Here is a 16,199-nt window from a genome sequence, read left to right on the forward strand (position 1 = left end):
GTTTGGGGTTAAGTATCTTGCCCAAGGACACATGGACATAGACTCGTGGAGCCGGGGATGGAACCCCCGATCCTCTGATGGCTCTACCACTGAGCCACAGTCGCCCAAACAAGTGTGCAGTGTGGCAGCTCTTTTCCTTTTCCACACACTGTGTTCCTTTCTCATTTGTTAGGAGGATAAACTCTCCACAAGGTGTCCCAGAATGCACAAGCATCTTATTACACAACTTACCGTACACTATTTCCCCCAATTGTGTTCTAAACCCTATGATGAAATTGACGTTTAGACCAAAAAGCTGACTGTTTGTGTGTAGGAGCTGCCAGCAGTGGAGGAGGTGTCTGTGTCGTTACCAGAAGATGCAGAACTGCAGCCTATAGGAACAGTCTCCAGTGTTATACAGCAACTTGGTAAATATACAAACACATTCATGATACGGTCGCACTGCAACTTTCTAACCAACTGCAAACAGAGTTTTTCTGAGGTAGAGAATAGTATCAGTGGAGGCTTTTATGTGCATTTTGTTCAAACCGCACTTTGGATGTCTGCAGTTGTAATCCAGTCTCTGAAAGACACGCCCCCTCTGACTGATGACAGCATCATCTTTACGTCTGATAGGCTGGCTCTTGGCAAGGTGGGTGGACCAGCAGAGGCTTTACCTCTGTCTACTTGTGATTTATGTCCTCCGTATGCGTCCTGTTGGTTCCTACATGGTAATCTTCTCTTGTTTGTGTTTCAGGTGTTTGAGGTATTTGGGCCAGTGTCCAGTCCTCTGTATATTTTGCGTTTTAACTCTGTGGACCAGATAAGCAGCAAGGGGCTGACAGAGGGACAGACTGTTTATTACACACCGGACAACAAAGAGTACACGAGTTACATCCTCACACAACAGCTCACAGTGTAAGTGCATGCACACACAGTATATGATGCATGGAGCACATTAAAGCAAGACAAATAGAAGGATTAGTTGTTTAGTTAGTTTGTTGAGCAGTAGTCACTTTGATAAGATGAAGTGAAGTTTGTTTCTGTGAAATTAAACCTGCTTTTCCTTCAGTTTTAAGGGATCTGATGCATCCTGGAAGAACGACCAAGAGCCACCAAAGGAGGTAAGCACAGGACTGGAATGTGAACTAGCATGTTGATTAAAGGTTTGCAAGTTAACTTTAATTAAAACAGCTTTTTGTCATATTTGAGGAAACTGTCACTGTCTCCTGACAGTAGGACATGTAATCTGGGACAAATAAACAGGTTCCTTTGGCTAGTGGTCCGAATGGCATTTGCACGATTCCTCCGTGCCTGAAGGAAGACAACCAATCAGAACTGAGGAGTCTCGAATGCATTGTCATCGTTAGGGTTGGCTAGGACTCGCTGTTTGGCTCATTCTCTTTAACCAGGGTAACATGAAAGCATGGTGGCATTATCTCTAGCCAGCTGCACTGCACCGGTCTCCCTCCACGTTAGAACAAGTCTACGGGATGATGCAAAACGATCCGGAGGACTTTCTCCAGCGGGTCAGCGAAGGGAACTTCATGGTGTGACTGCGCATGCAGTGACTGAGCCCATGTCACAGCGTAGGAAAGCACAGTGCGACTGCTGGATGAGTGACAACTTCGTTAAACTCGTTTTTTTTGTAGTCTGTGTATCCTGAAAATAGTTAGCAGATGGCGCACTGTTTATGCTCAATGTGCAAAATGTACAGTGAATAAGCGAGTGTATCCGTGAAAACGCCACGAACAACCGCCACACTGCCGAAAAGGAATATAGCTGTTAACCCATATCTCATATTCATGGCCTACTTTATTCTCTTTATACAATACCTGAATAGAAAGAAGTCAAGCATTAAAAGCATTGTAAAAAAACAAGAGGTTTAATACGTTGTAGACTGGCTGAACATTTTACAAAAGCATTTCAAAACAAAGTGGCCTTCTTTATGAAATCCTCAGGAGTTTAATAATGCTTTGATCAGTGAACTGTGACGGTAACATGATGCATGTTACTGTTCATATAGACCGAGTCGTTTTAAGAAGAAAGCCGTGGTTGTAGCTGACGAAGTTTCTGACTCATGTTACTTTGTTAAGTTCATATGAAGAGTTTCCACGAGCCTCTAAACGATGCTGTGCTTTGTCCCACTCCTCTCTCTCCAGGCTTTAGATTACAGTGATGATGAGAGGGAACACGACGCCAAGAGGAAATTGAAGAACTCCAGAAAGAAGAGGGACAGTAACAATGCAGGTATTTGCACACATACAGGAAGACGGTCGCTGACATGTTTGGGTGGTTTTATGGTGTCACCATCTGAACGAAGTGGAAAGTAACAAACCTTACTCTGCCTCATCAGATCTTTTTTCCTCCCTCCAGATACTCCTCCCCACGTTACCCAGAACACCTCGCTGCAGCAGTGTAATGTTAGGGGTTTCCCATCAAGACACGCAGGACCACCACTCAGGCACCAGAACCCGAGGAATAACCACCCACAGTTCAGCCACACACCCGCTCCACCCAGACACATACACCCACCCCCCAGACACACTAATGTGCGTCCGATGTACCTCCCCCCTCCCTGCCCTTACCCTCCTCCGTCTCACTTTTTTCCCCCACCCAACTTCCCCTTGTATCCCCCCCCTCCTCCTCCCTCTTACTTCAACCCGTCTTTCTCCTGTTCTCTCTGGCCACCAAACTCTGTGCCCTTCACTGACCCCCCTCCTCCTCCCCCCCCCTCCCCCCCCCCAGTAATGTACATGTACACACTAACCAGAGCTCCTGCTGGTGAGTTGTTTTTGGTTGTCATCTTTTTGTGGACTGTCAGACTGGACAAATCCTGGCTGTGCTTGTTAACTGTTTGTTAGGCTCTACAATCACGGAGTATGAAATATTAACGTAGCTGACGGAGCTCAGTAATGTGCTCTCACCAACCACATATTCTGCCACTGCAGTGTTTTTAATTTTTCCCATCTAGACCTCCTGAAGAGCCTTTGACTTTCACACTAAACACAAGTACATACTTTCTTTACCAGCTCAACTGGGTACAAATAGTTTTGAACAAAACAGATGTGGCTTTTTGACTCTTTCATGATTATGATTTTAATGAGCTAGCAGGACTTGCATAAGAAAAAACAACAAACGCGTGGAAAGGAACTACTTCCTCTTGTATCAGTGGCAAATATTAAATATATCATTAGACAGACAGGATAAATGGAAAGTGTGTTACATATGCTATATACACACGTATAAAAGGATTTGGGGGAATTGATTGGCAGAAGTTAAAGTAAAATATTCATAACTATGCTTTCATCGGTCTCCCCCACACACACACACACATACCTACCACTGTCCAAAAAACCCAAACATGCAGCTGAGGTTAATTGGTGACTAAAGTGCCTGCGGGTGGGAATGATTCTCTCTCTGTTTCCCCTGTTGAGAGGGAAAGGTCTCAATAGGCATTCATTCCCAGGACAAATGCCTCTGCAGTGGTCAAGTAGTTATCGGCTCCTGCTCCGACCAGCAGAGAGGCCAATGATGCAATGATCCAAGCACAGCTCCAACACTGTTCCAAATGAGTCGACACAGAGTTTGAAGAGAGGCTGAATAAGTAACTCATGTAAAAAAGAAGTTATTATTTTCACTGTTTTACTAACCTGTTGGTGCCACACCAGAATAAATAGAAAGGCATACTCGTCTCCTGGAAGGAGGAGCATTAAAGGAGGCGGTTGCTTGTCTTAGTGGGTTTTCCTTCATTTACAAACGGCATATACGGCCGCTGGGATCAGCTCCAGCCCCCCTCGGCCCTCTAAAGGATGAGCTCTGATGGATGGATTCTGGTCTTCCTGCAGATGCAGTCAAATTACAGTTGAGCAGAAAAGACATACATTTAATGTCCAAGTAACACACCAAACTTTTCTACTTTTTGATTCTACACTGAGGCTTGATTCTCTAAATGTATCTCTGTGTGTTGAGGTCCAGTCTTATCCATGAGTGTGTCCTTCATATACAGTCATGTTGGTTTTACGGTCTGAAACATGGCCAGTCAGTTGCATGTTTTGTTGAAAATAATCTGCTGAAGAGTCCTGTTGGGGTGTGAACGTGATGCTAGGACAAGTTATTTTCACTCATGTAATATTGTATATGTACTGTATATATTTTTGTACGAGAATGCTTTCTACATGTCAGTGTTTTCCCCATTTAGTGAGCTGCTTCAATAGAAATAAATGTCTTTGTGTAAGACAGGAGCGTGAGCCACATTTCTCTTGTGTCTCTGTAACCCTGTTGAGTAAAGCTGCTGCTGTAATCACTGCCTCTTCCTCAACAGGATGTTTCTACACCGTGAAAACAGAAATACATGGGTGAATATTTTAGTTAATTTGCTGAGAAACACTTTATGTCCCACCTGAGATGTCATCTCCAGTTTGAGGCAAGGACCAATTGGCAGTCAGGAAACCTAGAATGACATCAGTTTGATTTGATCTGACTGGCTCATCGTGAAGTACCGTACTTCAAATGGAAGAAGTTTGAAGTTTAGCTGCCTTACAGGGCGACATTGAAATGTCATTTGAATTTACATTTGGCAAAACATAAAAATGGGAAACTTCATTTTCATATGATCTGAAAAGGTCTGTGTAACATAACTCAAACACACAAGCACGTATTCTTAAATAACACTGCAAATGTGTTTTTATCTCGATACTATTTAGTAAAATATTAAAAACATGTTTTAAAGATCCTGTTGTAACACAACAAAACCCTAAATAAATACTTTGTTAAAAAGAATGAAATCTGAAAACATTCTCACAGATTTTCTCCTAAAATGTGAATTACATATATGTTAAATCATAAAGAAATAAGAGAAAAATAGCCAAAGAAGCATCAACTGCATACTGTCTATATAGGAAACCATTACTTCCTCTCCACAGGACAGGAGGGCCAGTGACAAACAGGAAAGGGTTGTCGTGTTCAGAGTGCTGAACGTCAGAAAACACACTTTCTCACTGCAGCTGCTTCACAATGGCTGTGTTCTTTCATTCTGGTGAGGCTCACATCAACTTTGAAGATGGTAATTATCAGCAATTCCCCAAACCTGAAACTGAGAATGCTGCTACAGAGAAGAATCCCAAACCAAGTAAGTAATCAGGGACAGATGCATATGTAAATATATATGTATGAAGAATGGAATGTATTTTTACCTGAGAGGAAAAAACATTTTCTCTCTTTCTGAATTAATGTTAAATATTTGATTATTATCTCAGAATTATGAGAAACGTCATGGAAAGAAATCTGTTTTTCTGAATCAATGAGATACCTCAATATCCCAAGAGAGGAAGCAAACTTGTCCCATCAGTTTAATCTGGTTTTATTTTGGTGTGGGTTTGAGACGTCTGGAGATACTGTAAGACATTAAGTAATATAGATGGTATTGTTATTAGTGTGTCGACTTTGTGCAGGACCTCAGGACTTTCTTGTTCTTACAGTCTGTGGTTCTGATCTGCTGGACGTTAGGTTGTTTCTCCTGAATCAGTTGAACCAACATGGCCTGCTTCACAGATAGAAGATGATGCATCAGAAATGCATTCAGACTGAATGAGGTGACTCGAGAGAAACTCAGTAGCACTCACGTCCTTCTTCATTTCATTAGTTTCTCAATGCTGGATTCAACTAAACAGAGCGGAGAGGTTTGCTTCCATGAAATCAAGCTCTCATGGAAATGAGAGCTTCTGCAGGTTTTTGAGGTATCTCGTTACTTCTGGAAAAAAAACTTTTTTCATGAAAACTTTTCTCAGAAGTCTGAGATAATAATCTTAATATAACATAAGAAAATTAACATTTTTATTATTAAAGTGCTGTTGTGTTTCTATGGTAAAGTATAGTTACATAGTTAATAACATAAGAATATTATTATTATGATTATTTAAGTGGATTTATAAAGTTAATAATAACTACGTGTGTGTGTGTGTGTGTGTGTGTGTTGTTCAGAGCTAAAACATCTCAGTGTGGTTCTGCTGTGCTGTGGTCTGCTGTGTGTTCTTCAGGTGATTCTCAACATCTCTCTGAGACTGGCTCTGAGTGAGCCCACTGATAAAGGTAGGTACAGACACCTGACTGCAGCTCACTGTTCTGGTTCCACAGCCTCTCACCGGGCTCTTTGGGTTCACACCAAACAGCAGACAGACACAGTTCGGGAGCTGGTGAACATAGTGGAGCATTTAGTCGCTAAAGAGACAGATGGCTACATCAGGAGCTGAGAATATTGGATTTGCATTCATCAGGTGGACACAAAGACCATTCCTCATGAATCATCATGTGACCATCATGTGTGATGTAGACATGTTGTAAACTGTTTGCCAACAAAATCACCATTACAACTACAAGGTGATTTGTGATCGCCAAAGTGACCAAAAGCAAAACCAATCCATTGATACAGCTTTAGGATGTTTGATTAATGTACAGTGTATATATATATATATATATGTAGGGGTTAATACTGCTCGAGACATGATATTATTGTAGTAGTAGTTCTTACTGCATTGTATAGAGTACTTAATAAAATCTGTATATAGATTCATGATCGTTCATTCATCCCTTCTTCAATATGTACTGTCCATCTCCATTAGCAAGGACACCAGTGGAATTTGATCCGTCCACTGATGGTCTATATATTGTTTCATATTCTCCACACTGACAGGAATAACATTCTGTGTGAAGCACTGAACACTGAAATATCGAAAGATAAAAGTCAGTTCACCCAAATGAAAAAGAAACAAAGAAACAGATATCCACACATAGTTTCATCGGTTCAAGTTCTGAGGTTTCTGCCTCCACAGCAACGCGACATCAAGGGAGTTTAGTTTGTGGTGCTCGCTGCATCAGGCCCTTCAGCTAACTCCAATGTAAACCCATCCACATCATTAGATGGTCGGAGACACTGACGTAGTCCAGGACTTTCATCCAAGAGACCTGTGTTCATGTTCTGTCTAAAACCAAAGCAACGTTGACTCATTCACCTTATTTTCATGACGTAACTTCTGTACTTAACTAACGCCAGTTATGTAACAAATGTGGCGACCCTTTCCTAAACCTAAGCAGGTGGTTTTGAGTCTAAACCAAGTAAACCTGAAAAGTAAGGAAACCTACGTTGGAAGTGTATTTTGAAAAGAACACCATGAGTCTTTATTGACACTTCGTCCCTGACACGTCAACAACTGATGCTAGAGGGGAACCTTGAACGGACCAAGCGTTGTGAGAAGGGATTGTGTTTAGCAGCATGCTGCTCTTTGTTGCATCATGAGACTGTTCTGTCCTCTCCTCTGTCCTGTGCTGTGATGAGGTGAGGCAGAGGAAGTGGAAGAGAGGTGTCCACAGGGCTGGCTGATGTTCGGCTCCAGTTGTTACTACATTTCCTCACAGAGGAGGAGCTGGGACGGCAGCCGGCAGGACTGTGTGCAGAGAGACGCTGACTTGGTCATCATCAACAGCAGACAGGAACAGGTACCTTCATGTTCATTTTGCAGCTTCATGATTTTCTTCTTCTTTTTTTTCTAAAGTGTATCTGTAAAGAAATAGCCTCTGTGAATGTCGTGCGGACATCTTGTTTGCTCATTGTTAAACTGAATGTCATTGCTACAAATGCTCTGTGGGATGATCCAGAAACTCATATCTAAATCAGCAGTGTGTGATTCTGTAGTTCCTTTGTGTTCTGAGCCGGTTGCTTTCTGACAGGCCTTCCTCACTGGATTCACCGTGGCAGCGTGGGTTGGTATGACTGACAGGGAGGAGGAAGGGACTTGGATCTGGGTGGATGGAACACCAGTGAAAAGAGACAGGTGAGATACCGACATACATGGGGAACTGTGCTGCAGGAAGTGACACCCTTTGTTATGATTCATTCAGATGAGGAATGCATGTCATCACATGGACAGTGCTTTAGACTTCTGTTTAGGGAATGATGTTTCAGCTTTATATCGTGTTCTTTGCTGAACTTCTCAATTACTTTCAAATACTAATGAGAAATTACAAATAAATGTACCTCATATACCTGCAGGGCTCGAGACAGACCCTTTATGGACAGAGGATTTGGGAGAAATCTTTACATCCTCTCACAGCTGTTTATTTATAGGGAATGGGCCTACTTTGCATGATAACTACACCATTGGAACCAACAGGGGCGTTTCACAGTAATGAGTAACAGTACTCAGGCTGACAGTAATCTCACATGCAGCGATTCTTTGCCGTTGATCCAGAATCTACATGTCACGAAGGACTTTCTCCTCTCTTCGTTGTTCGGCTCTCTCTCTGCTCCCTCAGCCCATCTATCCTCCTCTCACTCCTCGGACCTGCCATCCTCTCGAACCACCAGCAGCCAGTCCTGCTCTCCTCACATCACCACACTTACACACCTGTTGCATTTACCTCGTCAGCAGAGCTGAAATGGCAACAGGGGAGAGTCTGAGAGCATCTGGTGGATGGTCAGAGGACGGCAGGTCAGGGACGGAGAGCCAGGCCAGACAAAACAACAAAGAGACTAGAAAGTCGTCGTGACACTACACTTTTGGATGTTGTAAGAACCTAGATGGCAACGTTCCTCTTTTAACACTGTTTTACAACAGCTATTTGTGACACATGAGAGGAGAACAGGGGCACAGTTTTTAGTTTGGTGACGCAAGAGCAAATGTAGTTTGTCCTGAAACCAAAAATGCACCACGCTGAAAGCAATAAATACATCTTTAGAAAAATAAATACCGGTATGTCCCTGATGAAGAAAAAAAAGCTTCTGTCAGGAGTCACACACCCTCTTCCCTGGAGACCTTACATGATTAGCTAAAATAAATATTAGAAAACATGTTCCATCTCATGCTGAGTTGAACCGTCTGTCTGCAGGTTGGACTGGGCCCGTGGGCAGCCCGATGACTCGCGTGGAGGAGAAGACTGTGGTGACCTTCGCACAATGATTGATTTCATCGGTTTAAACGACTCCAAATGTAGTGCCAGCGTCCAGTGGATCTGTGAGCAAACGGTAGGGTAGCTTGAACGGAAGTGTGTACTCTGCCGTCACCTTCCTCTGCTGTAACTAGTCCTGTTTCTGTTTGTTCTTGATGTAAACAATAAAACCGAATATCAGAACCACAGAGGGACCAGCAGGAAGGTGTTGTTGAGCAGCAATAATACATATATTAATCACACAGGAGAAGATTTTGTTGGTTTTAACCTGCAACCTCCCCACTATATACTATACTATACTATGCCACTAAATCTTATACACTGGCCCTTTAAGGGAAGATAGAATAGGATTTGATCTCTGGCCGGTTTGCTGTGACTGAGTTGTGATAGATCTGCTGTGTATAAGATGAAAAGTCTGTAGCTGTTTATGTGTTTGTGTATTTGTCTGAACTCATTTTGGAATCACTAACACAATAAGAAAATAATAATAATAGTTATATGGCATATGTCATCAACCATTTAGGCTTAAGCTGCATAAGTCTTAAATTAAATTACTGAAATAGAATGATAATGTCATAACAGTTGTATGTAACATCACAATTGCAAATTATTATATCACATCATTCATAAGTTATTGTATGTTGAATGTGAGTATTATAATAAAATGTTTTATTAAAAACAAGTACTTGGTAAATAATTATTTTCCATTGAATCTTTCACATGTTTGCCAGTATGGCCGTGAAGTTGGCGCTAAATGTCATTGTAAGTGATTTTAAAAAGTCTTAAATTCGTGCTTTTGCTTCAATGTCAAGGAAGCATCTTCTTGCACACCGATGCACGCTCAGCTGAAATCTTTACATCAAGACTGAACACCTGCCTTCATTTGCTTTTTATTACAGCCAGCAGTACTTGGTCTGGTCCATCACCTTTTTAATTCATGTTTTTAATATGGTTGGTTTGATATCATGTTGTATTATGTTATTAGCCTGCTGTGTGTTCTGACAACTGAGTCGGGTCCTTTACCCTTTTAGCATCCCTTTACCATCGATCTTTTACTTGCTGTGTGCTTAATTGTAAAGTGTATTGGGGCCATGCTACATAGCGATTCTGCCCTTTAAATAGAAACTGATTCATGTGATCATTTTAACAAACCAAAATATTTTGTTTTCTGCACCGACAAGTCAAAGTATATACTTGTGTAATAACGCTATAATACCTCCAAGCTGCAGTGGTGGAAGAAATATTCAAATCTTCTCCTGAAATAAAAATATTAACACCACAATTTGAAAGTACTCAATTACAAGTAGAAGTCATGCATCCAAAATTGTACTTAATTCTAAGTATGTAAGTATTATCAGGGAAATATACTGAAAGTAAATCAGTGATGTACCATCAATGGCATTGGATTATTGTTACTGATGATTACTGATTGTTATTCATCATCGGAACAAGATGCCAAGACATCAAGAAAGATGTAACATGTAAAATATCAGTGAGTATTTACAGCATATCTGTACTTGAATGAGGTAGAATTGCACTTAATCACCAGTAGGTGGCAGCACAGTGTGTTGAATGAATGTGTGGGTATGATCACAAAGAGTCCGGTCGGTGTGGAGGGAAGAAAGTTTGAATCTTTTCACATCTTGAGCTTGATTTCAAATGAACCAATAACATGTGAAATTAGAATCAAATAATTTATAAATAAATAATTTATATGAGCAGTTTAGGTCATCCTGCATGAAAATGATTGCTGTGATTCGATTTTGACATCATTTTCCTATGAATCCATGATAAGTGTTCCTCATTGAATCTAAGTTATCAATAGTGGTGATCGATGTGGGGAAGTGGAGTGAGCATTTGTATCTCTGTGTGGTTGAGCAAATTTCATGGACCAAGAAATGTGTTAAAACCTTTTGTTTTTTTTTGTGGTTTTTACTTCAGAGCAGCCAAACTGTGGTTGACTGAGTATTCACAATGTCCTTTCATGACCTTTCCTTGGCTGAATGTCTGTAAAAATGTTGAACATACACTAGGAAAGGACATTTCTAATTACACTAATTTCTCTTTCTTAACAACTTCATTGTTTTATAATCAGAAACCCCAAATCCATTTTCCTGTCTCGTGTCACAGATGCCTGGGACTCCTCGTTGACGTTTTCAAGTGAAATGCTGGAACGTTCTTTCGTCTCTCCCTTTTGGGAACAAGTCACTGGAAGTATCGTCGAGTGGTGGATTAGTCCGTTTGCTTCCAGATTCACTGCAGCTCTGCTTGTTAGGAGCTCGGTCTCTTTTACCTCCAGGTTTACCAAACTAAGGTTTAGACTTTATTACTGCATCTAGGATTGTTCTCCACCATTGGAAGAGCCGGACCGAACCAGGTCATGCACAGTGGTCAAAATTGATGACAGACATTTCCTGTTTTGAAGCTCTAATCACAAGAACTACCAATAACCAAGGAACATGTAATGAAGTCGGAAGCATGAAGTTTCTGATGTATACAAAGGAAGGATGTTTCCTACAAGGTTTTTTAAAGAACAATATGATACCCAAAGTACACAATGTTTTCTTTTTGTTTTTGTTTTTTCCCCCACTAGTCTCCACAGTTTACTGCACATTCTTTACTACTTGTAGCTCATTTTGTGGCCCAGATTCATTTAGTTTTGTCATTTATATTGAACTGGTTGTGTGTGCCATCATGTTCGCATGCATTAAAAAAGTTGATAAAAAACTGTAATGTCAAAAAATGCAAACCTGTCTCCTGTGCAACTGAGTTTCCTAATTACTGACAATCTTTGAGAATTCAAGTTTTCCAATTCTTCAGCTGGCAGCAGGGTCAAATAATCGTTACATAAAATGGTCGAAGCCGGCCCCTGAACGGCCAGATTGTTACTGCGCTGATCGACAGGCCCCGGCTCAGAGACACTGGTTCAGTTCAAAGCTGGTTCACACATCAAACAACACTTCTCCAGCGCCTCAGAACGGCCGGACCACCTTGTGCCAATCAGTTTTGCTTTTGACATGATGACATGAATGGCCCCAGTCACAGCTCTACGTCAGTACTGAGAATAATAGGTGAACCCAAGTAGGATTCATATTTGCATGCACCAAAGGAGCTGAGAAATGTGCTATTGTTGTTAATGTGTGACTCACCTCAACAGAATGCTTTACTAGGACATGCTGGTGGGTGCTTTCAACTGGATAGGAAGTGGAACACCAATAGGTCTCATTGAGATCCTGCCTCTGTGACCTCTGATATTTCCTTTGATAACATTGTATGGGCCAAGCCTCTGACACCGATTCTATTGTTTCACAGGACAACATAGACAGGAGACATAGCTGAGAAATCCCCAATGTGCAAATTCAAATAAAACCTTTGTTTTGCTGCTTAGAAAACATTTAAACTCATTTATCCCGGTGACTCCAGAGGCTAATGAACATTATTTACTCATATTTCACAGTGGTGTCACTGATGGTTTACTATATGACAATTGTTCCATTAATCGCACCTGTTTCCTCTGGGTTTGCTAGTCCACACTGAATAAGAAAACAAAGGTGTATAAAAATACATGAAACGAAGGCAGCCTATCAAGGTCACTCTGATGTCTCCAGAAGTAGTGATGTAACTGTGGGAGGTCATAGTTTATTATTACGAAGATACGTTTTGTGTAAAGCAGCTGAAACAATATTGCTGTATGGTGTTGACCTCTTAAGGCCACATACAAAATAATTATAGGACTACAGTTCCCACAGCGCACCAGCCAATTAATTAGAGGTGGGTGTTGGCAATTTGAAGCTGAAGACGAGTGACTGACCTCAGGACAACTTAAGTTTGCTTATGATTTTGAGTTTTGCCTCTTTGCTTTTGATTGTTGTAAAGGCCTATTTTCTTTGTTGAATGTGATTTGGAATCATCTTGATATATTTGTGATTAACAGCGTGAACCATTGAACATCAAGCCATCCGGCCAAGCAAGTCACCACAACTGTGAGTAAAGCAGGTCACACTCGAACACCACAGTTTCTCGCTGGTTGGTTTGGCTCATCTGAGCAGACATATCTGCAGGTAATGTGTGATTATACAAATCCATAGCGCCTTCAGACCACATCTCATCCGTCTGTGTTTTTAAAATGTGTATCGGACAATAATAGAAGATCAAAAGCAATTTTGATCTCAACTGCCGGTCATTGAAAAATGTAAGATCTTAATAAGAAACATTAAGCTTTACAGCTGTAAGAGCTGGAGTCTCTCAGTAAAGTATAACAACAACGTTTGGTAACTATGCTGATGTATATTTTGACAAATCCAGAATCTAAAATAATGTCTTCAAACTGCTTTTTCAGTCTGACCAACACCAACATTCGGGCCGGACGTCCGAAAATGCGGGAACCTCCAAATCTGTCTTTGTTCTTGTCATTATATCTTTTGGTCTTCATAGAAGTAGGGACGCAGCTGTGGATTGACCTTCACCACTTTAGTTAGGTGAATAGACACATTCACTCCCAATGGTCTGAAGTAGAGAGAAGCCTTATGTAGAATTAACAAAAGAAACGTGTCATGAAGCCCACGCTCCACCCTGCCAGCACGATTCTTAAGTTAAAAACCAACGTGCATTCAACCTGAGCCTGTGTGTGCTTTTACAGTACACAGGGAATCAAACCTGCGTCTCTGAGGAGCCATAGGATGTGTTTGTTGGTCATAAAGGCAACAGGTGTTTTTCTGGCATTGTCTCACACACACACACACACACACACGCACACGTGCGCACACACGCACACACACACCCACTGATTACTGACTGTAATCCTGGAAAAAACATGTTTCCCTCTATAAGTATTGGACACATTCTTACTTACTAGTGGTACTTGAGGAGTGTTGACATTTCATGTCCTTCTCTTGTGTAAGTCTTCCACATTGATATCAATGTGTGACATTAACCCACTGGTGGTGAAATTCTTGTTGAAACCATCATTTCAACTGAGAGCAAGACATTGCAGAAGCATTTCAAATGTACTGTTTCATCATCAGATAACCTTTGGGTCCCACACTTTAATGTGTTCATTGCCTCCATTAGCCTAACCTTAGCCAATAACCCAAAAATCATCTTTTTCCCATAGCTTTTGTCCCCAAACCATCCACACACACACACACACACACAAGCGGTATTCCCGTGTTGATCAGTCAGTGAAGGAAGTTTATGTTCAAGAGCTGATCAGGGATTTACATGTCTCCATGTTAACCAAACAAGCCCCCCCACTGACACTTGTGCCACGATAAAGCACTCTGAGAACACTGGCTGACACAACATGAGAGGTTCAGCTGTAGGTTGAAGCAGACTGAGTAAAAGACTGCTGTGACCAGGTTACAACAAGGCTGAGTGTAAACTTTGGAGCATATTTTGTTCCGTTTGTTACTGTGAAAACACAACGCTCGTTCAAACGGACCAAGCCAAAGAGAAGCAATTATTTTCATATCAGCTCAAATTCCACAGACGTCTACGACCAAAGGCATTGCATTCTAATCAGGGAACACACACAAACACTCACGCACTGACACACACACACATGGAGGGAGAGGTTGGCGCTCAGTTCGTGCAATCCTTGACCTGCTGTGTGTGGGGGGTCTGAGCTATTAGTCTTAGGATGTGTATATGTGCGCGTGGGCACAATTAATTGCCTGACCAAGAGGTCAATGTTGAGCCAGGGATTTGTTGTTGATGTAACTGAGAGCTGGAGAGACGCAGAGAGAGAGAGAGAGCAACACAAGCTAAACTCCCTACAGCAACATATGACCTACGCTAGTTTACCTTCTCTATGTGTGATATTTTTCCATCAAATGATTACTTTAAGACGCAGAAAGTCAGAATGCACTTCCATAAAGTTGGGCAACATACAATGGTTTGTATGACATCTTACAAAGACGTACTTCATTATTTTTCATGTTTCGCTACGAATGTCCAGCAACAGGAGCGATCGGTGAGCCTCCACGAGTCCCTGCAGCTTTTAGGTAACAAAACTACCGGTACTTGGTTATGTTTAGGAACAGCTCCTGGTTTGGGTTGAAATAAGTACAGAAGTGGAGTTACTTTGTAACAAATAAGTCAACGTTGACTTCTGGTGGGACATGGGACATGAACAGCGGTCAACCTCCTCCCTATGTGGACTTCATCACTCTTTATGCTACATCACCTGTCCTGGTTCATGTTTACATGGATTATATATGAATTATAATGCATTACATTTTCTGGTTATAGTTGTGAACAGCCTGAAGTGGGGATCACAGTTTCCCAAATGAAACTCTAAAAACACTGAATCCTACAATTCCCACAATGCTACCAATAGCGTGTTGCTTTGTAAGATCCTCCCTGATGACATAACCATGGTTATTTTCTCAGACCCAATGTAGCTCAGAGTACTTGACATCATAAACAAATGCATTAAATGAATGCATTAAAACAGTTTTTATTGTACAACTAACATGCAAAATGATGAAGGATATTGTTATTCTTAGTTAAATAAATGGAATGCTCAGCTGAGACTATGAACCTGAAAATAAATAGAGTGGAACGTTTGAAGTTAAAATCTTATACTTTAGTATAGAGTTCAGCATTCCACTCAGCAGGCTGATCAGCAGGAGGGAACATACATGATGAAGCAAGTCAGGAGAGAAATTGCATGTCCAAACTGCAATCCAGGAGTGATTCAGTGAGATTGCCTTAAAAGTGTGAAACACACTGTAGTGCACACACACACACACACACACACACACACACACACACACACACACACACACACACACACACACACACACACACACACACACACACACACACACCCCCCCCCCCCCCCACTGGCAAGAAGGAAAGCATGTTAGTGGAGAGATAAGCCTCCTTTGTTAGCTGGTTGAGACATCATTCATCAGAATGAGCCCAGGGAAATATGACCTAACTAGTGTGTGTGAGTGTGTGAAAGAGAGGATTGTATCTTTTTATTTTTATTTTTTACAAAGTACAACATAATTTCATAAGTATTGGACACATTACTAGTGGCACTACAGATAACGTCAGGGAAAGTCATAAGCATTTAAAGCAGGGGTCTCTCTCCCGCCAAGTCATTTTATGTGGCCCGCGAATCGGCCAGCAAAAAAAAAAAAAAAGTAAAAAAAACCAACTTTTTTTTGTTTTTTTTAAGTTCGACTAATAATAATAAAAATATCCCCATGGTCGAAATTATGAGATAGAAAGTCGAAGTTATTTGATAGAATAGAAAGTCATAACTCTGA

At 41.3% G+C, this 16,199-nt stretch overlaps 1 protein-coding gene across 1 annotated transcript in view; it reads left to right on the forward strand.

Annotated features, from left to right (window-relative positions):
• LOC306784112 (uncharacterized protein) overlaps nt 1-4,319 on the forward strand; it is a 10,546-nt gene extending 6,227 nt beyond the window's left edge. Inside the window, exons 4-9 of the mRNA XM_079277951.1 lie at nt 314-407; nt 549-631; nt 737-897; nt 1,052-1,103; nt 2,142-2,229; nt 2,356-4,319. Of these exons, the coding sequence (XP_079134077.1) occupies nt 314-407; nt 549-631; nt 737-897; nt 1,052-1,103; nt 2,142-2,229; nt 2,356-2,843 (966 nt within the window). The 3' untranslated portion in view covers nt 2,844-4,319. The remainder of the gene's footprint in view (nt 1-313; nt 408-548; nt 632-736; nt 898-1,051; nt 1,104-2,141; nt 2,230-2,355) is intronic.
• Nucleotides 4,320-16,199: the final 11,880 nt, after the last annotated feature.

The sequence above is a fragment of the Melanostigma gelatinosum genome (assembly GCF_949748355.1).
Source record: "Melanostigma gelatinosum genome assembly, chromosome: 11".
NCBI lineage: Eukaryota > Metazoa > Chordata > Actinopteri > Perciformes > Zoarcidae > Melanostigma > Melanostigma gelatinosum.